Source organism: Ctenopharyngodon idella, chromosome 19 (assembly GCF_019924925.1).
Source record: "Ctenopharyngodon idella isolate HZGC_01 chromosome 19, HZGC01, whole genome shotgun sequence".
NCBI classification, from domain to species: Eukaryota; Metazoa; Chordata; class Actinopteri; order Cypriniformes; family Xenocyprididae; genus Ctenopharyngodon; species Ctenopharyngodon idella.
Window position 1 is genome coordinate 28626017 of NC_067238.1, and position 25006 is coordinate 28651022.

At 36.0% G+C, this 25006-nt stretch overlaps 1 protein-coding gene across 5 annotated transcripts in view; it reads right to left on the reverse strand.

The window, feature by feature from the left end:
- calcr (calcitonin receptor) overlaps nt 1-25006 on the reverse strand; it is a 99404-nt gene that overhangs the window by 62540 nt on the left and 11858 nt on the right. For all 5 annotated transcript variants that reach the window (XM_051872210.1, XM_051872211.1, XM_051872209.1 and 2 more), the window contains one exon: nt 2236-2301. In XM_051872210.1, the coding sequence (XP_051728170.1) occupies nt 2236-2280 (45 nt within the window). In that variant the 5' untranslated portion in view covers nt 2281-2301. The remainder of the gene's footprint in view (nt 1-2235; nt 2302-25006) is intronic.

Genomic DNA, 25006 nt, shown 5'->3' on the forward strand with positions numbered 1-25006 from the left:
ATATATATATATATATATATATATATATATATATATAAATTAAATACAATTGTATGTAAATTAAATACTAACTGCTATAACTGAAATTTTAAACACTGACTATTATCTAATGTTTCTGGAAATGATTCATATGTTTCATACTAAATTCATGCTAAAATGTGCAATAGCCAGTAGTGGCCAAAAGTGATGTCTGGTCTAGGAAAATTGACATCTCCCTTTATTCAAATATTATTAAAGATTTGTTAAAAATTTTGTAAGCTTATTACGTAGTTGAGCTTGAAGTCAATTTTTGACAATTTCTGGCCAGGCTGTCATAAAAAAAAAATTATGAACACATGCAAAAACAAGAGAGAACCAACAAAATATTAATAACTGATTGTCCATGTATGCTTTTTCCTGTGAGCTTTTTTTCCAGAGTAAAATAAATCCTGTAACTGTAGTTTTGTCAGATAAATACCTTAACCAAGTTTAGTTTTTTGTTTTTCCCTCATATTTAATTATTTTCAAAAACTACTTGTATTGTCATTAAAAACAAATATACCCTCCAGACATCACTTTTGGGCACTACTGTAAATCTATACTTAGTGCAGTTATATGTGTAAATAAATTTTATTCCATTTTAATTCTACTTCCTTACAATTCTGCACTGTTTGCTACCTCAATTCAAACTCAGGAATTAGACTGGGATTTAAAAGTCATTCTCCATTCATTTCTGAATGGAACACAACCTTCTACAACAGAAACACCATAAACACACCACTGTATTTTTTCCCTGCAATCACAAATGCACACCTACTCAGACATGAGGACATCACATTAGAACTTGACATTTGAAAAGGTATGATTTTACACATTAGAACAAGCAGAAAAATTCCTTTGCTCATATCAGTATTGTAAAGATAAGAAATCCTTCACAGAAGCTGGTGCTTTGCAAGAAAAGAGAGTTAGGGATAAAGCTTCACCCACAAAGACGGGCTTGATATCAAAATTCAAAGCGCATTTCTAACCATTGTGTCGTTGGTATGAGTCATCTTATAGTTCAATGGAAAGTCAAAGAGCCAATTCAAAAGTGCTTTACCTTTTTTCCCCTTTTAGACACCTCACAGTAATGAATCCTACATTCATTTACGACTTAAACTTTGATGTTTTTGTGCAGAGATCTTTACTTTGGCAGATCCTCTCAAACCCACCTTCTCATTATTGCCATTAAACAAATTGAGAAAAGTCTGTGGCAGCTTCTTAAGTGCTGTGCGTCTGTCTTACCTGCACACAATAACGCATTTACAACACCAAATTCATCTGTGAGGTTTCTGATGTCCCATGTAGCAGTTTAGCAGCCGTACATATGATGTCACTCCAAACTTTGAAGTAAATGACGTCATACATACGACCACCAGGCCACCACCCAAGTCAGTCAGGAAAACCATTTGTCCTTCAATGGAAACTGAATGTCAAGAACGGATAACATCATGTTTCAGAAACTGCAATTTTAGCTTTAAAGTCTTATAGAAAAAAAGTATGGTCTTTTTAGACCTGTTTTTAAATCTATTAATACTAATCCATACTCTTGCTCTCAGTTTTTGTTGTTCAGTCTAGCTTTAATTAAATGCCATTTCCCATTATACTTTTAAATGCTCCATGCTATTCTGCAAGCTCATTACTATTCCACTAAGTTAGATTTATTCACAGTCAAGGGAAAGTACCTTCAAGGTCAAAAATACACAGAGAGAACTTAAACATATTATTGTGCACATACAATTAGCGAAGTAGGCTATTGGCTTGTTTGTGACTACAGTTGCGGTGTTACTATAGTCTTAATGTACTACATGCAGAGGGCTTCATATGCTCCCATTTCATCATTCTGACACAGAGCCAGCTGCTCTGATACCAGCACTGATGGAACTCTGTGGAGCCACCATTTCATGCCTCAAGAGTTCTGCGGGTTTTCAGGTCACCTCCGCTTGTAATTACCAAACTGGAGCAATTAGTGAGTAATGGATTTTTTCTAGTGGAGAGGTTTGGGGTGGGGGTGAGGTAATCAGGAAAGAAATCATCTAATGACAGTTTACAAAAAACAAAACTTTAGTGGCCACTAATAGTGGCACGTTTTAGCAATTGCAAGTTCGAATGGGTGAAATGTTGAATTCTAAATACAAGAATGTGCTAATTTCACTTTGAGTGTATAGAATAAAAATTCATTGCATAAAACAAACAATGATGTTATGGTCCACTCACCAAGATAAATGATGTCAAAAGCCATAGGGTCTCTTGCCAACCCATGCTCTCAAATCCTTGCTTTATCTGTGAACACAAAAACATAAAAAAAAAAACTGTCTGAGAATGCAACACACTGAGAAGTCAACGTTGACAAAAATATCTATCTATCTATCTATCTATCTATCTTACTGTCTGCCTGTCTGTCTGTCTGTCTGTCTATGCGTGTGTGGTTTGATGGGAAAAAGGATGAAAAAACATTAAAATAATTCCATTTGTTCCTCATTTGAGTGATGTAATTCTGGGAATATTAGACGTCACATGCATTTCTGGATTGAAAAAAAGCTACTAAGCATTCTAGATCAACTTAAAGGGGACCTATAATGCCCATTTTCACAAGATGTAATATGTCTCTCGTGTCCCCAGAATGTGTCTGTGAAGTTTCAGCTAAAAATACCCCACAGATCATTTATTATAGCTTGTCAAATTTGCCCCTATTTGAATGTGTGTCCCTTTAAATGGAAATGAGCTGCTGCTCCTTGCCAAAAGAGGGCGGAGCTTTAACAGCTCCTGCTTCGGTTGCTCAACAACAACAAAGCTGGAGAATCTCACGCAGCCAAAATGAGGATTGTCAGTAACGGTGTTCAGCCTTACATTGTTCAAGCGGGAGTCGGACACTGATGGAGAGAGACAGGGAAAAGTTACAACTTTTAGAATGCATCTGGATGTTTCTGAATCGTAAATTTATGTAGTTGATTCAACTCATCAATCAGCATGTGCTGTCATGTTAATCTTTTGTGCAAAACCCATATGGACGCCCACTATACATAGCATACCTGTTTGCCAAACAGAGCCATACACACCTGGCTAACGTTTATGATTGCTATCAAATGCTGTGAATGGTCTAATATTTTTTCCAAAATATCGCTCAGATAGAAACACTCTTTTTTTTTTTAGTAATCGAGCTTGCCAGGGTCAACTTGCAGGCTATCCAAGCTAACAAGACTCTAAATAGTGTTCTGTGCTCATCTGTGCAGCCAACGACAGAACAGTTCAAAACTTTTGCCACTGGTACACCGTTTCGCTTGTGAAACAAAATGATGGCGTCGTGGGTGGAAACGTGCAGATTAAGGGGAGGTGATTTTATAATAAGATCCCCTTCCTACATCACAAGGGGAGCGAAATCTGAGCGGCTTATTTTTTCACATGCTTGCAGAGAAGGGCTTACCAAAACAAAGTTAATGGGTTGTCCTTTTTCACGTTTTCTGGGTTGGTAGATGCACTGGGGACCTGATTATAGCACTTAAGCATGGAAAAAGTCAGATTTTCATAATATGTCCCCTTTAATGATACATTTTCCACTTTAGTAGACATTTCCTTTTGATTTAGTAGACACTTCCTATATCTTTGATTTGAATCACTCGTGTCACATACATTAGTGAGGATAAACTATAATTTTTACAGTCATATATTATGTTGCAGTTCCTTGTAACATTACCAACCATTGCTGAGTAATTCAGTTTTATTTACTTGCCAAAGTCAATTTATTGTCTCATTTGGCTCTTGGCAGATGTTAATTTTGGACCCTGAGTATGATATATCAAAGCTAGACTCTGGCTGTTAACCTACATGCACTGGCATGTCAAAACTGCTTTCATTAGCCCTCAGTGCCATGTAACATTTTTATATGAAGCTGTAGGTCAAACAATCTCTGCCAACATACCAACAACAACAACATGCTAACTGTATTCTCTATTCTATCAGCACTTTATCAACAGAAAATGAGATGGCAGTAAAGCAGAGGCATGAGGAATGATTAAAAAAAACTAATTAAAGATCATGTAATGTGTTTTCAGTTCAGTAGCTAAGATTGTAATTAGCATTCCCCTGCCCGCCGCTTTTTCTCATGCAATGTAAAACTGCTGCTGAGAGCCGCTTGCTCTCCTGTGTAACTGGGTTTCAGAATGTTTGCTCTCAACACCTCTCTTTAGATCACAGTGGGGGTATTTCTCTGATAGACACACAGACAGATACCAGGAATAGCTACTGAACCTCTGGATCCACTCAACTGTGTTGACATTACCTCAGATTAACAGCAGCCAGGTCTTCACAGACTGCCCTGGTGCACATGTAGTTTGAGTGCTGATTTATTGGGATGTGGAGTGTATGTACCGCCTCAGGCCTCTTACTATGTTCTGTCACAACACATATCACATTCAGAGAAGATATTTGGCTCAAATATTACTTTTCTTTCCAAGCTGGAGGATTCCAACCAAAAACAGACCATTATTTTAAGAACAAATAAGAACAGGCTGAATCACTTCAACTGCTTATGCAACCAATATTTGGGCATGCAGTTCAATGCCTTTAAAATGCAGTCATGAATCCCTTCAGATGGAAAAAAAAAGTTGCCATATTTAGCCGCTAAGCAGCATGCAGTTAATCGTAAGGTTCTGATGTAGGACTGTCAAAGTTGACCATATGAAATTACTGTTAAATTTATAGTTCACCCAAAAATGAAAATCCATCATTTACTCACCCTGAAGCTGTTCCAAACCTGTATGAATTTCCTTCTTCTGCTGAACACAAAAGAAGATATGTTGAAGAATGCTGGTAACCAAACCACTGACTGCCATAGTATGTTTTCCCATACTATGGAAGTCAATGGCTACTGTCAACTGTTTGGTTACCAGCCTTCTTCAAAATATCTTCTTTTGTGTTCAACAGAAGAAAGAAATTCATACAGGTTTAAAAACAACTTGAGGACGGAAAATGTTGACACAATTTTCATTTTTGGGTGAACTATCCCTTATATATAACACTTTACATTAAGGTTCAATTTGTTCAAATTAGTTAACTGCATTAGTTAACACAAACTAATAATGAAAAACAATTCCAAAGCATTTATTAATCTTAATGTTAATTTCAACATTTTGTATCTGTTACTATTATTTAATAAACCTGAGCTAACATGAACTAACAATGAATAGTTGTACTTTTATTATCTAAGGTTAACAAAGATTAATAAATACTGTAACAAATGTATTATTCATTGTTAGTTAATGCATTAAATTAGGTTAACTAATGGGAACTTGTTGTAAAGTGCTACCTTTTACATTATAATTGTTTCATTTTGTTCTGCGTGATTTCAAGAGCAAATTAGAGCTGTTGTTAGCATCATGTTCTGACACACACACATTGTTTTTCTGTCTCGTTTGGGACTTTTTATTGAGTTCTGTGGTTTTTATACTGAGCTAATGACTTTTATGCATTTTCACATTTTTATTAAGACATTATTTAGCATGTGTTTTCTGCGTGGGGACTAACACTAACCCTAACATCAATGTAGGCAATTTATGGTTTTACCATTCTTGTGGGGGCATTTGGTCGCACACACGCAGCCCACAAGTCCCTAGTGGACCATGCATTTCTCAGTAAATGGGGTAAGATATTGTTTACAGATCATTTATTTATATTTATACCCAGACGGAACATTTAACAAAAGTCATTTGCGTTCTTTCATATGCTTTCATATTCTTTCAAAAAATGATTTTTCTAAGCAAATTAAAGTAAATAAAACAGATTATTGGAGCACATTTTACAAGAAAATATATGTCATTTAACAGTTTATTCAGTTAATTCAATGTGTTACTTGCCGTTTCGTTGTAATTATATGTGAAATTTACTTTGTTAAAATTGTTTCAAAGTAAACTCTACACTAATTTTTTTCAGTGTGCATTTGATGCACTGTCACACAAGTCACTGTTGCATAAATCTGTTTACTTCCAGTGTCAATATATAGATATGCAGATGTATTCCGCTTTGAGTGTCATCCACACAAATTGCAGAACCCAATAATTGCATATTATTTCACTTCCTTTCCTTAAAAATAAACTAAATAGACCTATTGTGACATTAAAAAAACACCCTGAAAAATTAATTATGAACATGTCTACATCATTGAATAGCTGTCTATTTGGCAAATAATAGGTGGAAATATAGAAAAATTGAGAGATGCACTGTTCAGCATGCCAGATGGCTATGGTCAGTGGCACAGGAAAGAGGGACAAATCAGGCTAGCTTAACTGTCTAATTGTTGTTTCCCAGAGTGCAAGAGGTCTTGTTTTTTAAATGTCTGCATGTATCTGAATGGAACTTAGCCAAGATAGGAAAAGGAGAATGGATCCCAGTCTTAGGATTCATCTCCATATAAGTTCTGGTCATTAGCCAAAGCAATTATTGCTCCTCCATGAGGATGAATTAAAGCTTTTCTTCATTAAAGCTCATCATGTTTGCCAATAGGCTGGGTATTCCCTGAGGAAACACCAGACTGAAGACTCAAACGTTATTTTGGAAGTAAGATCTGGATTAAAAAAATGGATGTTGAATTAGTAATCAAGACAAGACACTTTTATGAAAGCTTTTTCAGAATGAAGGATCCAAGATGACACTGCTTTCTTTCCTCAAAAGCTTTCAGAAATATTAATAATGTTTGTTTTGAAAAATGACTTTTAATCCTTTAGTGACTGCAAAGCCCAAATCCTCTGTGACAACTTCCTTAAAGCTCCATAAAATGGCTTAGTGGGGACTGATACGTGATTAAGCAATTACTTAACATAATCTCTGAAATACTTCATTCTGATTGATGCTTTCAGCTTTGAAATCTCTTTGTATAATGACCACTAAACTTTTTATTTGACCTTTGCCCCTGGCAACCACTGTCCTAGTGTGCTGGTTTCAGGTCCCATGTTGCACTCAAGGTTGCACTACAATATATATATATATATATATATATATATATGAAGACATTGTTAAAAACATTCATACAACTGCCAAAAACTTTACTCTAAAACTGTGCCAAAATGATTAATTTCAAACAATATGTTACACTATTTAAAAAATATACAGATTTTAATGCTTTGTTTGGATATTACCTTTCATGTAGTTCACTGTTTGTAAACGTAAAAGGTCACAAAATGTCAAAGATCAAAGTGCACGATAAATGTTCTTGTCTCCCAAAAGAAAGAGTTGATTCTGAACTGTCCGAAATGAGTCGTAAGTAATTCGTCTCACTTTCTGCTCAAACCTACATAGGTTTGTAACACATTTGCATAATGACGCTGCCCGTGAACGACATCTACTTTGACCCGCACTCAAACACTGTAGTTGTAGCTGAGGCTTGGAAGAGTTTGGTTTGTGGATAAGATTGATACAGTAAAACCGATGCCATCGATACTGTTCATATCACTGTGTATCAAGAGCTGAGGAAGCTGAAATTCAGATATGGTAATGGGTGTTTCGTTTCTGACACGCACTTTAAGCAGTAGACCAATCACAACAGACTGGGCCATCTGACCAATCAGAGCAGAGTATGCTCTCAGAAAGGTGGGGCTTAGATAGACTGAATCCTTTACTGACTCATTTGAGGCACTTTAAGTGTATTTTACATGCATGTAAACCTATTGTAGTAGACCTTCAAAACAAAACCAGGAACCTTTAAAATAGCATATAGTGGCACTTTATTATATTTTCTGAAGGAAATGTGAGCAGTGCTAGTCAAAACTCACCACTGTAGTGTTATGGACTGGTTAAACTGGGTTAAGGGTATAAATAATTTATCCTAAATTTAGCTTTGTTAAGCAAAATGCAAAATAAATAAACAGGATGAACGTATTGTTTGTGAAATTTCTTTAGGGATAGTATCATTTAAGGATGCCTTGAGACCACCAAATTGGTTGAGACTGTAAATTGCACAAAATTGCAGTGTTATATTTTCATGTATTTAACTTAATTCTTGTAAGCTGTGGGGGGTTTCAGGGGGCCCACTGGGTGTTTAATTAAATCTTTTATTTTGCAGCTGACTGTATATATACAAGTGATGTACTGTATACACCCAGGATAACTAAACCACACCACTTCATCTGACTTATTTCCTCTTTCATTTTACTGCTCTAAGAGTTTCTCATCCTAAATGTGGAATGATAAAAATCATCCAATATGATGAAAACACCCATCAGAACAAAGCCTCTTTCAACTTCCCTATGTTCTCCCATGGGATTGTTTCAACAAAAAGTCTCCCTCCATAAACAAAATAGATTTGGGGGGAAGACAAGTGTGGTCCACATCAATATCCTCTCCCATTTACAAGAATAAGGCATAAGTGAATTGTGAGCCATTACAGTCAACTGTGACAGAGCACCTCAGTATCGCCAAAGCACATGGGTATGAACGTGTAAAGCTATTGTGAAATGCTGTCATGATGCCAGGGCTTTCAGGTCCAATGACATGCAAACGCAGGACTGTTTCTTCCATCTGCTATTAGACCAGCAATTTTTCTCACTGTAATATTGAGCTTTCCGAAAAGCATCATTTGTACTCTCAAAATATGACCTTGTACTATGCATCATGTCAAAAAACTGAAAAATATTAAACCTTCTGAAGCACAAGCGGTGAGGGCATGTGTTTTGGTATATGAGAAGCACAAAATTCTGACTCATTAACCCGGCTAATTCTGTCACTGAGCGCGATCCCCCTGTACAGCAATAAGCCATTAGCTGGCTTTAATAGGTGTCATATTTATATAGCGCAAAAATGGACTGGAGTGATATCCAACAAGAGGACAGGAAAATGCACTCAGAGGGATATCCATAATTCAGAGAGCACTTAAAATGCTGTGGCACTGGCATGTACTCTGCTCTTCCCAGATTAGGCCCTCAGGGCTGCGTGTTCAACGAACAGTAATGCGAATCAATTGTAGGCACAGGTATGGTATACTCTTAAAAATAAAGTTTCTTTATTTGGCATTGATGGTTCCATGAAGAACATTCCACAAAAGGTTCTTTATATTGAAAAAAGGGTTCTTTAGATTTTTAAAATGTTCTTTAGACTAAGAAAAAAATGGTTTTTTTTAGAACTGTTCACTGAAAGGTTCCAAAAATGGTTCTTCTACTGTGAAAACCCCCTTTTGGAATCTTTATTTTTAAGAGTGTATGGAGTTGTGGTTTTCCTCTTCAGTCCAGCTCAATTACAAATATTACTCTTTGAGGGAAAAGGACATTGTTTGGTGTTTACTGAAAATCCAGATTTTGAATGTTCAGAGATCTGTATTACTTGATTTGCAGTGGGTTTGTATACAGTGTATTCCATGCAATGGTGAAATCTCTCCGCTGTCCACTATGTCTGAAAATGAAATGAAATTCCAATTGTAATCATTACGACTGTCAATTGTATTATTTGACATTTTTAATTGTTGGTTTATGTACCCATGCAAAAGGACACTTTTGATCAGTGGGTTTTTCTGTTTTTTTTTTTTTTCCAACACCCTGCGCCATTAGTGTCACAAGCTCTCCATTTTGCTTTTTTGAATCCAAAAATGCATTCCTGCATGAACAGCAAAAACATGCCTGCTCAAAATCATTTATATATGGCTTAGTGGGCACGACTAACTTATTTTTTAAATTTTTTTTATAATTAATCATATTAAAGGCCCAGTGAATTGGCATGGAACGCGCAGCATTATTCAATGTGTTGACGTAATTTCAACTGAAACAGGAAGACAGGGCGGGACATACAGAACAGCTCTGCCCCTTTTTTTAAAATAGCCAATAGCGTTTCGTTTATACCATGGAACTGGAATAAATACTTTGACTGTTGCAATCCCAATCGGACTGATGAAAGCTGCCTGAATCATAATCATGCATTGTTCGCTGTTGGCCAGAGGAGAACTGGCCCCCCGACTGAGCCTGGTTTCTCCCAAGGTTTTTTTTTCTCCATTTTAACACCTGCTTGCCACCTGATGGAGTTTGGGTTCCTTGCCGTTGTCGCCTTTGGCTTGCTTAGTTGGGGACATTTGATTTTCAGCAATGTTATGGGCCTGCTTTGACGCCATTGCATGCGAACTGAACTGAGCTGGATGAGGACATCACTGTTTACTCCAGTGCTGATATAGGTAAATTAACTAAATTAATAACTATTGATTTTTACAACGGAATGAATCAATACTGAATTTACTAAAGCTGGAAATGACACCATTTTATTTAAGAGCTGCTGTGCAGCCAAAATTATATACCAGTTATAACTGTAAAGCTGCTTTGACACAATCTAAATTGTAAAAAGCGCTATATAAATAAATGTGACTTGACTTGACTTGACAGCTCAGCCAGAGCCGTTAAACTCAGTGAAATCTCAGTTTCCTTCTAATCTCTAACCGTTTCTCCTCCTAATCTCCTCTATATCACTTTAAAATACAGCATTCTGTGCTGAATTCAAATGGGTCCAATAACTTTCATGGTCTGAGCAGACTCGCAGTCCGCGGATATGATCCGCTCTGTGCTCTCATGTCTCTGGTCCAGAGCAGACTGTGCTCGAGCTGTGGCGGAATAAACAGACTTTATTCGCGCCAATGGAAAGTATATTTACACTGTCTGAATTGTTCCCTATTCTCTATATAGTGCACTATGTGCCATTCACCATGTAGAAACTAGTAAATGTGTGAACAAATGACCGATTTCAGCCGCAGCTTCAGCGTCTATTTATAGTGTAGGAGGGGGCGGGACTTGAGATTCTAGAGAGCATTTGATTGGACAGAAGATTTGATGAGAAGCTGAAGTGTGATGTGATGTCATGAAAATCCGTGATCCATTTTAACAGAAGTGAGAGACTGTAAGTTTTGAATGCTTATATCTCCTAAATGCGAATTTTGTCATTGTTTTGGAACACACCAGCTTATTCATAACCTTAAGGCTAACATATTCATACTAAACGATAAAAAACTTACATTTTGATTTCAGGGGGACTTTAAAATAACATCCTAGACTGACAGTTCAGATTATACACAGCCTTAGAGAAAAAAAGATTTGATGGAGTTCTATACAGAACCCTGGGGTTCTTGACTCAATTTTAAAGAATCCTTTAGGCCAAAAAGGTTATAAAAAGAAATGTCTTAAATGATTTTATTATACTTTCATGTCTAACAGGTTATTTCAATTTTTTTCTAGTGATAAACTAAGAGCTGTTTAATTCATAAAATTTAATTAAAATTAATAATGAATTACAACAAAATAAATTCAAACTAAATTCATAAAATGATCTAATGATGGGAACCCCTAAAAGCACCTGTCAGATTATATATATTACATATACAGTCAAACCAAAAATTATTCAGACACTAGATATAATTTTTTATATCTAAAGAAGAGTAATAAAGGCCATTTCACTTCACCTAAAAGGCCTGTAGGTGGCACAAGGGCTTCATTAAACCAAATATAATAGCTTCATCAAACGGAAAATCAATACAAAAATCGGTGGCTCCTAATCTTAATTCCAATAATTCCAAATTAGGGCTGGAACAATAAAATTGCTTCATCTCGATTCGTGGATCGTTTCTGAGATTTTCCGAATGCATTGCGATTCTCTCTTGAATCGATTCTGAGCTTAGTTTTTAACAGCAGATAGCGCTCTAGGCTAGTTTTTAACTGCACGCTCAAATGCTCACGAAGAAGAGTGGCTCGTGCGTTCGACTATATACTTGCACCTCAGAATGCTTTTATGACGCAAGCTTAATGTAAGCAGCCCACTGCGAACACCCTTGTAATTTGCTTCACTTTTCAAACTTTATGAATGATTATTTTGTAGAAGGTTCAAGAGGTGTGTGTAAGGAATTAGAAGCAAGCAGAGTACGGCTGTTTCTAAAGCACGCAGTGCCATCTGCTGTTAAAAACTAAGCTCTGAATCAATTCGAGAAACGCGATGCATTCAGAAAATCTCAGAATCGATCCAGAATCATTTCTCGATTTATTGTCCCAGCCCTACATTTTTACTTTCTATTGTAGCACAGATGTTGCTCAGACTGCATTTATTTACCAACCATGATGGCAAACAATATGGTCGAGAATCATGTTTGGATTTATTACAGTTCATCACAGAGAAGATTCGCTCGCAGATTTAATAGCAGCAAATTGCACACGTGACCTCGTGAAGGAACACAGACTGACTGTATGACACTTTAATTCAAGCAGAATTTCACAATGGACATCGCTAAACTCCAACATACATGTTTAGTGGTGCTGTCAGATCATAGTTTTTTGCAGCGCAGCGGGAACGTGTGCACATTATTGCCAGATTAAGAAAATTAAGTAAATCACTGTACAGAAACGTATCCTTTTAAAAGAAAAAACTTCCATTTGGGGGATTTATGCTTTTGACATCTGGCAACCCCAAGCAGGAAAGATAGTGGAGGCTTGTTACTAGGGCTGTCATGATTCCTCGATTCAATTAGAGTTTTTTAAAAATCCTCGATTGCAATTTGCCCGTGTCGAGTAACCGGCAAAATACCGGAAGTGGTGCAGTCCTCGGACGAGAATCAATAAACCAGATTATTAGACCGTTTTCTAAGGCTACATGATGTATTAAAATTATTCCCTCCCTTCATAGAAGCTTTACACGAACTCGGTCTCTGCACGTGCTGTTTGTTTGGGAATGTGTAACGTCTGACGTGCTTTGTGTTTCATACAAAGTGTTGCACTGTTTTACATGCGTGGAGTGCATCTCAGCAGCTCGGTTTACAAACTCCGTTTCTGCATATTCTGTGATTTTGGGTTATATGCTTATAACGCTCATCTGGGAACTTGAACGTTCTTGTTCAAGAAATTACAGTGGTTGTACCATTTCTATCGTAAGGAAGTGACCAAATATTAAAGATTAAGTAAACATTTGGCCAATTTTAAGGATTTGATCTGCTGCGTAACAACAACAATCACTAGGCCATTGGCGCCCTCTGCAGGCATTTGTTATAATACATAAGGCATTTTCTATTTTTGTTACCACAAAAAAATCAGATTACTCGATTAATCGTCAAAATAATCGACAAATTACTCGATTACCAAAATAATTGTTAGGTGACAGCCCTACTTGTTACCAGTGCATGATAACAGAAATGTCTAAATAAAAAAAATGTTTTCAGGACAAATATTCAGCGGGTGCAAATATCGCAACGATTATTTTTCATTAATTGAGAGATGCAGATATCATTATAACGATTAAAATATGATTAATTGTGCAGCCCTAGTTTAAGGTTCTATATAGAACATGTTCTTCTAGGAGTGTAAATTTATTGATTGATTTATTTATTTATTAATTAAATTCCATACTCAAATAGCCATGACTTTGAGAATAAAAATAGTCATCACTCTCTAGCCAGCACAATTTTTCACCTGCAACGTTTGCAGGCAATTCACACCCTGCCAAAGAGATACAACTCAATGGCATGTGATGACATGCAATCAACATCATATGAGATAGCGAAGGTCTCTTAAGACCTTGTCCTCATCTTCCCCTCAGGATAGAAGACCGTTAAGAAAATGCCCCAATGGACCTTTAAATTCCATCTGCGTGCTGCACAATATACCTCTTCACCTGGCAGGATTGATGCCTTCAGTTATATGTGTATATTGACCTGCGATTAATCTGCTGAAAACTCCATCATCAGACAGACTCTGCCATGTCGGTGCTTCCACACAATTTAACCTTCAAACTGCAGCTGTGTGATTTCACTGAAGGGAAGCCATGCACCTTTTCCCAGGCTCAGCTAGCACCTCCTGATTCATGTGTGTATATATATATATATATTTATCTTCTCCAAATCGAGCCCTCTGTTGTGACGAGGTGCGTTAGCACTTAATCCATCTTGGCCATCAAGATTGGAGCCAGCCAAGTGCCACATGCGCTCCAGCTGTTCTTGACACAAACCCAGCAGCAGGCGTTCACAAACACCGGCCAGGTGCGGGAAGACGGCTGGCAGCAAAGCTAAAGGAAAATAAAAGGAAATGGAGAGGGGAGACCGCATTTCTTGTCAGCTCTTAAATGCAAAATGGCCTCTTTTTTTATGGTCCCAGTGTCCCGTGTGCTTTATGAGGGACATACAGAACAATGCACAGCCACTACGCAGATGATGGATCTCTAATCCTTATGGCCTTTGGAGTGTCAGACAGAGTTTAAAGCGGAGTTTTAAACTGAGCCTCTGTAGCCACCATCTATCTGGGCCACACGTACCTCAATCATTCACAACTGCAAATTGGATTTGTACATTATTTTTCGCAGCAAAGGTTGTAAAGAATGTGACACAGGATTCCTTTATAAAACTGCGTCTTCAGTTTTTCACATAAAAGGTCTGCCTGTGTGCCTGAGGGACTCTAACTGTGTATAGGATCAAGAATGAGAAAGATATACTTAATTTAAAGCTGCTGTCCATAACTTTTTTTGGTTAAAAATTATCCAAATCAATTTTTGAGCAAGTACATAACCAGCCAGTGTTCAAAACTATCTCCTTACCTTAGCCCGATTCACAACGGTAAGCTTGTAATAATGTTTTCTAATAAAATCGGTACTGGTGGGTTTCCGCGGGAAATTCGAGCATGTAGCTATTCGTCTTTGTGTCATTACGTCACGTCTGTAAACAGAAAGAACGAGTCCCAGCTAGTAGGCTATATGGGAGGATGCTGCTGGTAGCGGATCATTTATAGCGTTTTCTCACAGCAGCTGGAATGATTAAACTTATCATTTTGATGGCGGATTGTAATCCAGAAAGGTCCAAATGACAATCATCAGTGACAACTGGAGATTCACCCGTAGTCAAAGCAAAAGACTTTAGACTGCGGAGTGGCTACAGAAATTGAAATCTAGAGGTAACACACTAAATACACAATGTTGATGTTGTTAACATTAACAGCTTGAGAACAAAGTAAACAATAATAATAATTTGCATGGTTTGGCATGATCCGAACTAAGCAATCGTTAGATTCAATCACTATTGGCAGCGCGATTTATGCTTTTTTGGTTCTCAGTTGGTCAGAACAAAAGTGGCAGATTTGTTACTTACTCCTTCAGATGACATTTTCCGGTGAAAATTCTTATTTTGGTCATACATCCAAGATGTAGAATCTGTGATTCTGAAGTACAGTATCCACACCGATGTGGTGACTGACAGTAAACATTAGATTCATCTGCGGTGAGGAGCCGTGCCGATACACAACCCACGTAAAAATGATAATTCCACAAATAACTGCAATGGCAGGTTTCAAACAGAGATGGCGACAAAGAGGCAAAACTTATGGACTGCAGCTTTAAATCTATAAATGAATACAAACAGTGAATACAGGCAGCACAACTCTTTTTGATAATTGATTGATTCATTGATAATAAAAATAAATGTTTCTTGAGCAGCATATTAGAATGATTTCTGAAGGATCATGTGACACTGAAGACTGGAGTAATGATGCTGAAAATTCAGCTTTGACTTCACGAGAATAAATTACATTTTAATAGAAAACAGTTATTTAATTTGTAATAATATTTCACAATATTATTGTTTTTACTGTATTTTTAATCAAATAAATGCAGCCTTTGGTGAGCATTAGAGACTTCTTTAAAAAAAATAATAAAAAAATCTTATAGACTTATTGAGTGTATTGTCAGATGATTAAAGGTTGAATAAATGAAAATAATATTATGTTAGGAATAATAATTTAATACAAATACATAATTATGAATGCAATCATTAATCTTATTAATACTTCAGTAAATAATAATTCATAAACCTAATTCATTAAAACAGGACTCCCCAGGCCAGACACAATATGCCCCAAACAGATGACCTCCTCAATGCACTGATATCAGGTTAAAGTCAATTGGCTGGACAAAATTAGGTGATAACCTTGCAGTATGACCGACGTTTCCAGAGAGTGTATAGTTTGTTCGGTTTGAGAGTGTGAAAACATTATGTCTAGCAGATAAACCATTGATACGCCAGCACACTTAAGAGATCTACACTTTATCTCCAACAAAATGGGAAAGTGCTACATCCTCCTCTTCAATTCATGCCATCTAACCTTCTCAGAGAGCCCTTGATTTTTATCTCAGTCACTCTGACCCCTCCGTTCACAGCAGCAGCAGCAGCACAGAGAACAGATACGGCTATGGAGCTGTTACTAGGCCACCCAAATGCCAGGCTGTCAAGAGGAGAAAATAAGAGCAGGCATGGAGCAATTTTGCAGAGTCAGGCTAAATTTCAAAGCACTTTTATCCGAGATGGCATACTGTGAGATCATGCATTTTCCTTTCTCTTAGAAAACATGGGACTGGGCTTGCCTCTGGTACCATAAACTCCTTTAAACTCTGGGGGAACATAAAGTAGGACTTAAGTTTCTTAGGGCACTGTTTCCTGCAGAGGCAGACTTTCTCAGAAGAACATTTCCTATCTCACAGCTTAAAAAAGAAGCAAAGCGAGAAAAAGCAGTCACAGTTTAAACAAGGGCTGTTAGTCATACCTGCGTTTGTAGTGTGATTTTGAATGTAATCATCTCACATCATCCCCGTAGGGCTCATTTTGATGCATTTCACCGTTATGTGCTTTGTTACAATTCTACAAATAATTCACTGTAGAAGTAAAAAACATCATAATGGTCACATAAAAGTTTTTCTTATTATAAATTGACAATGTTATACTCAGTACACTTTATTTACCTCCTGATGGGATTAAGAGGATTAAGCACGTTATCAATTTTGCTGAACATCTTTATTATCTTATCAGCAGTATTGAAATCTGCCGGCTGACAGTCTCACCTACTACTACAGATAACGAGGGTTTTAAAACTCTGCCTCTGATCTTTTTGAAGATTAACTCACGTTATAAACGTGTGTGCCCTAGCCCAGTGGTGATGAAAAGGAGAAAAGTTTGTTTTCGATAAACAACGCGTTAAACAGACGTCTTTGACTGTTGCGCTTCGTCTGCTTTTCAGATTCTTGTGCTGAGTTTTAAAACGCTGTCAAGTTAAAAGTTCAACTTTTAAAAACACGTCTCCACACCCACACCGGAGTGACTGCGGTTTCGCCCTCTGAGTGGCAAAAAGACTTAGTGGCAGCATTGGTTTCAGCCGCAAAAAACACACAAAACGCATCCAAAATGGGAAAGAGCTTTGCGACTGACTGTACAAATAGATTTGACAAGAAATCTAAGGTATGTTTTTACAGACTGCTGAAAGCTACAGAAAAGAGAAGCCAATGGATCGCTGCAATTTACAGAAACAACTGGACTCCAGGCAGCAAAATGTGGATTTGCAGTTATCATTTTGTGTCAATATGTTGAATTTTGAGGTAAAATCATACCCTATATATTGTATAGTTATATACTGTATTGACAACTCATCAATTAAATATTTGCCATCTTATATTCTGCAAAATTGGATGTTTTTAAATAAACACTGACAAAAACTATACAAGTTTTAGGGCTGGACTATATGACGATATATATATAACATTGATAAAAGTGTTCTGCCAGATTTAGACTTACCTATATTGTACTTATATAAAGCGTTGACACACAGATTTGCTTTATGTATTTCCCCGGCGTTGAAATCAGGCACATATAAATGTCAGGAAACACGATTGCATGTCAACATCCATGGATCACTGGATCTTTGCTAAGTTGTAAGGGACACTACATCGAGTCCAACCTTTCCAGCAGTTTCCCCTATTAAATCCAGTCATGCAGCAGGCTCTTTTGCCACTCAGTCCGGCTGAGGGAGCGTGTTCTGGCGGGAAAGTGACGTCAATGCATAACCTCTATTCGCTAATGCATGCCGTAGCCTAGCTGGCCTAATTAACACCATTGTTTATAGGCACATTGCAAATGTAAAATATGTTTTGATGGTTGTTAATTGTTTTCAGAGTATTCAACTTAGATTAGAGACATATGCACTGCAAAAAAGTTTTTCTTGCTTAGTATTTTTGTCTTGCTTTTCATTAAAAGTATCTAAAAAGACTTATGATACATTTACATGAGAAGCAAAATGAAAAAAAAAAAAAAATCAAAATTAAGTGAGTTTTTGCTTAAAACAAGAAAAATATCTGTCAATAAACTGAATTCAAAGGGAAAACAGGATTATTTTTCTTACCCCACTGACAGATTAATTTTCTTCAAGACTAAATGTATCATGATTTAAGAAAATCTAGATATTTGTACTGAAAAACAAGAAGAAAAAAAATTCTATAAGAAAGCAATTTTTGCAGTGTATCCAATCAGTTGGGAGAAAAAATTAATTCTACACATCCAGCTTGATTAGTAAAATAGGCTTCATTAGCTAAATTTAATGATGTATTTATCTTTTCTAACAAAACTAATGACTTGGTAATGTCTTCCGTTGTGTGACTCGTGTTGAATTTCTGCAAAGTATTTGTGTAAATTCAGAAAATTCAATATCCTGTTCAACTAATGAACCAAAATAGAGCAGGTTCTTAAATTCTGACTTTGCCCAACCAATGGGAATATTATACATTTTAATTCAGGCATGTGAGATTAGAAAAAATTTGTAATAATGATGAGCTCATTTTTCTGAACCTGTTGTCATGTGTGAACCAGGACAACAGTTCACCTGCACTCATTTATGTCTAGCTGAATTGAGTTCACATTTGATCATTGTAATCAGGAATATTTGAGTCTCTATGTAAATGAAGTTGACCCATTTATATTTCAGTCTGGCAGACTGTCAAATATTAAGTAACATTTCTCTCTCTGAGGCTGTCGTTCACTTTGGGTGAGCTGCAATGCAAACAAATGAGAATTAAACTTTTATTATCTACATGAAGCAGCTTCACATTTCTGACAGTTTTGACATTTTCACTGACCTTAACTGACTTCCATCTGATAAAATGACTTCTATTTCTGTTTCTATGCAGATTTTTGCATAGATATGCACAAGACAGTTTTAACAGCAGGAGGAAAGACTGATGCCGTTTTATCTGGCACGTCGTCTTTTTCTGTTTCTGAGTATTCATTCAGTCATTTTCATTCAGTTTCCTAGAATTTTACATTTCAGCTGTCAAGAAAAATGATCTGTCTTTTTGTTTTCCAGACGTAGACGGTGGAATAACTTGATTTTCAGGATTCTGAGTGACTCCTCAAGTAATTTTTAACACTTTTTTCATGATTTTACATCAAAATTACAAAAAACATGGATGAAAGACAAGCTATAACTTTATTACTGAGAAGGTCAAACATGTTTTCTTTAATAGCTTTGGAAACAGCAGGGATTCTGACTTGCTCCAGGTGATTAAACTGACTACAAGATATATAGAAATATGAATATGAGTAATACGGATTTGCTCAACAGTAATGGCAATGTAAATTGGTTAGACATGGTGGGGCTTTACAAACACTGTTGTAAAAGAAATGGCTGAATAAAGACCATCATTGTGCACACAGGTAAGAAAAACCCATAGTAATCCCAACACTAAATCTGTACAGAGGCATTGAAAAAGTTGGCAATTGGCAATGGATACGGTTTGGTTAATGGAACAAACATTAACTCTATAAATCAGATAATGAGGCATGAACAGCAAAATAGCTTTCTGGGAGCAGACAGACAAGGCACATCGCGGGCAGTCAATGGAGGCTCTGGGACGAGATAAATCAAACACAAAATAATGCTTAATTACTCCAAATTTGCTCTGTTTTTCTCCTTATTTTCCAAGCATGGAAAATCGTTACATGCAGTGAGATGAACAATACAGTATCCAGAAACTATACTCCATACTGTACCTCCTGTGGGTTTAAATCTATGCAGTGTACAATTACCATACAAATCAAGTCTAAAGCACGCTCTAATCTTTTTTGTGTCTTTTCATTAAATATCACGGAGGAAAAGTGCACATACTGTAGATACAAAATGCCACTTCATATGCTAATTTTTTGGGGGGCTGTCTAATAGATATGAATGGGGGGAGAATAGGACTGTTGGCAGGAATCTATAGGAAACTGCATGTTCATTATTCCACTGCTTTGCTGGCTCATCTAAATCAGTTTACAAGCATAGCTTTTATTTTTATCAGACATTCAATCAAAGCAGCCAATGCAAATTGGGATTCTTCCATCATAGGGTGTATTTATTTATACTTAATCACTGTGATTTTACTGAACAGATAAAACTAATGCATCTTGTTGTTTGGCCACATACGTGAACTTTACGCCTCCTGAATGGATGAGACTATGGAAGCTTGTTTCCGCTACTAAATAAAAAAGAAAAAAGGTAATTGCGACTTTTCATCTCACAGTTCTGACTTTTTTCTCACAATTGTGAGCTTTTATCACGCGATTCTGACTTTATAACTCACAATTCTGACTTTTTTCTCAGAATTGCGAGATATAAACACAGTTGCAAGTTATAAAGTCAGAATTGCATGATATAAACTCGTAATTGCGTCTTATAAAGTCAGAATTGCGAGATATAAACTCAAACTCAAAAAATTATTTTTCCCTTACAATTGGACATTAACACACAATTGCAAGTTTATATGTCACAATTCTGACTTTATAACTCGCAATTCTGACTTTATATCACCATATCAATTCTGACTTTATAACTCACAATTCTTTTATATCACGCAATTCTGACTTTATATCGCTCAATTCTGACTTTATAACTCGCAATTCTGACTTTATAACTCGCAATTCTTTTATATCACGCAATTCTGACATTATAACACGCAATTCTGACTTTATAACAAGCAATTCTGACTTTATATCACTCAATTCTAACTTTATAACTTGCAATTCTTTTATATCACGCAATTCTGACATTATAACACACAATTCTGACTTTATAACAAGCAATTCTGACTTTATATCACTCAATTCTGACTTCATAACTCGCAATTCTTTTATATCACGCAATTCTGACTTATTCTCTGATAATTCGCAATTGTACGTTTTTATCTCGCAATTCTGAGGGAAAAAAAGTCATTGAATTGTGAGATATAAACTCGCAGTTTTTTTATTTTTATTTCATGGTGGAAACAAGCTTCCATATGATACAGATGGAAGGAGTAACCAAAAAATGGGTTGCCATATGGGCCAAAAAGAACATTACACAGAAAATGTTGCTGTCCTGCATGAGAATCATCACTGAAGTCAACAATACTTTTGCATATATTAGGGGAATTAATGATAAATCATAGTTTGCAGAGACACATTTATATGGCCAGGTGTATTCGAAATGTGCACACCCAAAAAGGCCCTAATGTTCTTCTGGTCTTGCTATAAAACACATCATCCCTCATTTAGCAGTAGTTATGCAACATTGGCCCAGTTAATACCAGCAGGTATTAACATCAGTCTTGCGTGATACGATCACAAGTGGTCAGGCAAGACAGATGTACTTTTGAATGGACTACATACATCAGTGTGCTGTGCATGTATATGTACGAGCCTTCAAATTGTTCTGTTTAAAGGTACGCATTTAAAACACTGTTTTAGCACAGAGGTGACTCAGACAGATTATAGTTTGCACGACCAATATGATGGGATCACATGCATTTTTGACTACCTCTAAAGGTGGTTCGGGTGTATCGGATCGCAAAACGTTTTGGAGCCCATTTACCTGCATTTACCTGATCACTTCATATCGGATGACCCAAGACAGCCAGTTAACTGTCAGTGACCCGGTAGAAAGATAGTTGGCGCACTCACACATATTTTAGTAATTACTAAAATAAACTAAATTAGGTATCATTCGATATCATTCAAAAGCATAAACACTCAAAATTCATCCTCTGAAAACCATTTTGAAATTGAACTGCGTTACCAAGGAAAAGGTGCTTTAAACCCTTTTAGTGGGCTTATTTTTAGTGATATCAACTGCAAATTTGGAACACAACTTGGCTAGACACATAGCTTTGGATTTCTAGCAATGTTAGAGTCCAAATTATATGGTAAAATATACATTTTGTATAAAATAAAAAATGTTTAGTTCAGTGCATTTGCTTTACAGTAAACAAACTTTTTTTTACGCTTATACTTTTTGAAGTGCTTTTACTTCTTCAATAATCTGCTCAGTGACTTCTTTAAAAAAAACAAAAAACAACCTTAGGTCTGTATTCCAAACACACTCTAAAAATGCTGGGTTATAAAAAAGAGCCCCAAGTTGGGTTGAAAATGGACAAACCAGCGACTGGGTTGTTTTAACCAGCAATGAGTTGTTTGTAACCCAGCGAATGGGTTGTTTTAATGGGTTGGGTTAAATGTTTGCCCAACCTGCTGGGTAGTTTTATTTAACTCAACTACTGTTTAAAAATTACTGTATTGCTTGCTTAAAATGAACCCAAAATATGTTGGACAATAAATGAACATTTATTAATAAGTTTAATGAATAATAATTAAACAATAAACATTTATTAAATTCCTTTTGATTATTATTGTTGCCTCTAGTAATTATGTGTCTGATTTTTTTATTTCCAACCTATTTTGGGTTCATTTTAAGCCAGCCATATATTAATTTTTAAACAATAGTTGGGTTAAATAAAACTGCCCAGCACGTGCAAACATTTAACCCCACCCCTGGGTTTGTCCATTTTCAGCCCAACTTGTATAGTGCATGATCAGCCCTGAATTCTTTCCTAAGTCTCATTAATATCATTTTATTCCTAAAATGCAATGTTTCTCCTTTGACCCAGTCACATACAGTACAAAGTTGTTGTTTTTCTTGAAAAAAAAGGTTTACTGTTGGTATTAGAGGTTTTTTTTACCCTTATGGCTACAGTTTATTTATATTTAATTTAATTTAATTACTAATGCATCCCTTTATTTATTTAACTGTTCACCCTATTGCAAGAATGTATAAATTGAATGGAATATAATACATATTATGTAATTATGTTATGACAGTGGATCCGGTCAATATGCTGAGTTTTCGCCACATGAATTATATAAATCACTTTTAGTTTTTATCAACAGCCAACTATGAGGTTAAATATAAAGCCTGCACAGCTGTGTCTGTCTTTGCCTGCTGAGAAAATGTGCTGCTTGTTCTCCAGAGAGTCTTAACACAACTGGCAGCAAGGCAGCGGAGGAACCGCTTTAAACAAACCACTAAAAATCCTGAATTGTCCCACTTTTAATAAATTAATGCGTGAATAGGAAAAAATAAATTTTTGCTCAACCATCTGTACTGTATGCATATTTTGAGCTAATTCTCATCAGTCTCACATGTAAAGAATAGGTTTTGTTTTGTTTAAAACTGATTAAATGTGTCTTTATCAGTCAATTGTATGATATTCTGATAATAGTCTGTGCAGATTATGTAAAGACTAAAATTCCTATTCAGACACTAGAAATACGCGCTACTCTGTTTTTCCACATTGAGAATTGAGAAGCTAGGAAAAGTTTTGATCACCACATGAAAAGACTTCTGTCTTCAGTCGTGACTTGGCATTGAAAATGACGCTTGGAAATGTTTCACAGTGTTAAAATACTTCTGTATACGGTGAACAGCGTCTGGTGCTGTCGGCCTAGCTAAACACAATTCTGGAATGAATAAATGTTGTAATATAAAAATAGAATTATGTAAATATAAGTAATTCAGTAATATTTGGAAGAGATAATACAAAGAATTATTAAGAATAAACAAAGAAATCTTAACTTGCGAGAGGTACAAATGTATAAGGCACTGCTAGGCTGACACAAATGTAACTGTAAATCAATATAAGTATTTTCTCATACTACTTATAAAATTTTAAAACTTTGATAAAGTGTTGTTAATGTCCAGAAATGTATGTGTGTTCTTTTCATGTATGGTTTAAATTAGCCAACCACAGGGGGTAAAATAACACTGTCTCAGTATTGGAATTTTATAAACACTTTAGCAGTGTGCTGACTGAGAGCCTTCTGAGAATACTGGTGAGGATTAAAATACACTTATCTGCTGCTTCTGTAAGAGCAATATCCGAAAAACTACATTTATATCTGTACAATCACAAGGCAATTTTTCTGAACAATCAAAAAAGATGTTGCTATTGATAACAACCCATCAGCACTGCTTGTCTTACACCACAGAAAGCCATTTAAAAAAATGAAGTAACAAAGTGAAACCTATCGAAGCTTATTTCTGCCACAGAATAAAAAAAAAACAAAAGGTATTTGCAACTTTTTATCTCTCAATTCTGACTTTTCCCGCAATTTTATCCACACAATTCTGAGAAAAAGTCAGAAGTGCGAGATATAAACTCGCAATTGCGAGTTATAAAGTCCAATTGAAAGATATAAACTAGCAATTCTGAGAAATAAAATCATTGTGGGAAAGAAAAATCTGAATTAAGTTTATATCTCACAATTCTGACATTTTTCTCACAATGGCAAGTTTATATCCTGCAAATTCTGACTTTTTTCTCAGAACTGTGAGACAAACTCGCAATTGCAAGTTATAAAGCCCAATTCTGAGAAGAAGGAAAAAAGCTCACAACTTTTTCTCACAATTGCAAGTTTTTATCTCACAATTCGGACTTTATAACTTGCAATTCTGAGAAAAAAAGTCCGAAATGCAGGATATAAACTCGCAATTGCAAGAAAAAAGTCAGAATTGCGACTTTATATGTGTAATTTGGACTTTATAACTCATTTATTATCGTGTTTATATCTCACAATTCTGAGAAAAAAAGTCAGAATTGGGAGATATAAATTTGCAATTGCAAGAAAAAATTCTGAATTGTGAGATAAAAAGTCTAAATTACCTTCTTTTTTTATTCAGTGGTGGAAACAAGCATCCATAGAAACCAGCTGCTTTATATAAGCCTACATATGTAGTACTAACGTTTCAAACATAAATAGTAGCGTAAAACAAGTTGTAAATATGTTAGAGAGAGGAAATGTCTTGGGACAGCATGTTCCTACGGCCAAAAAAATTGTATGTATCAAGGAATTGACACAGAGCTTTTCACCTACAAAAATTTTAATCAGTGTTATGACTTCAGC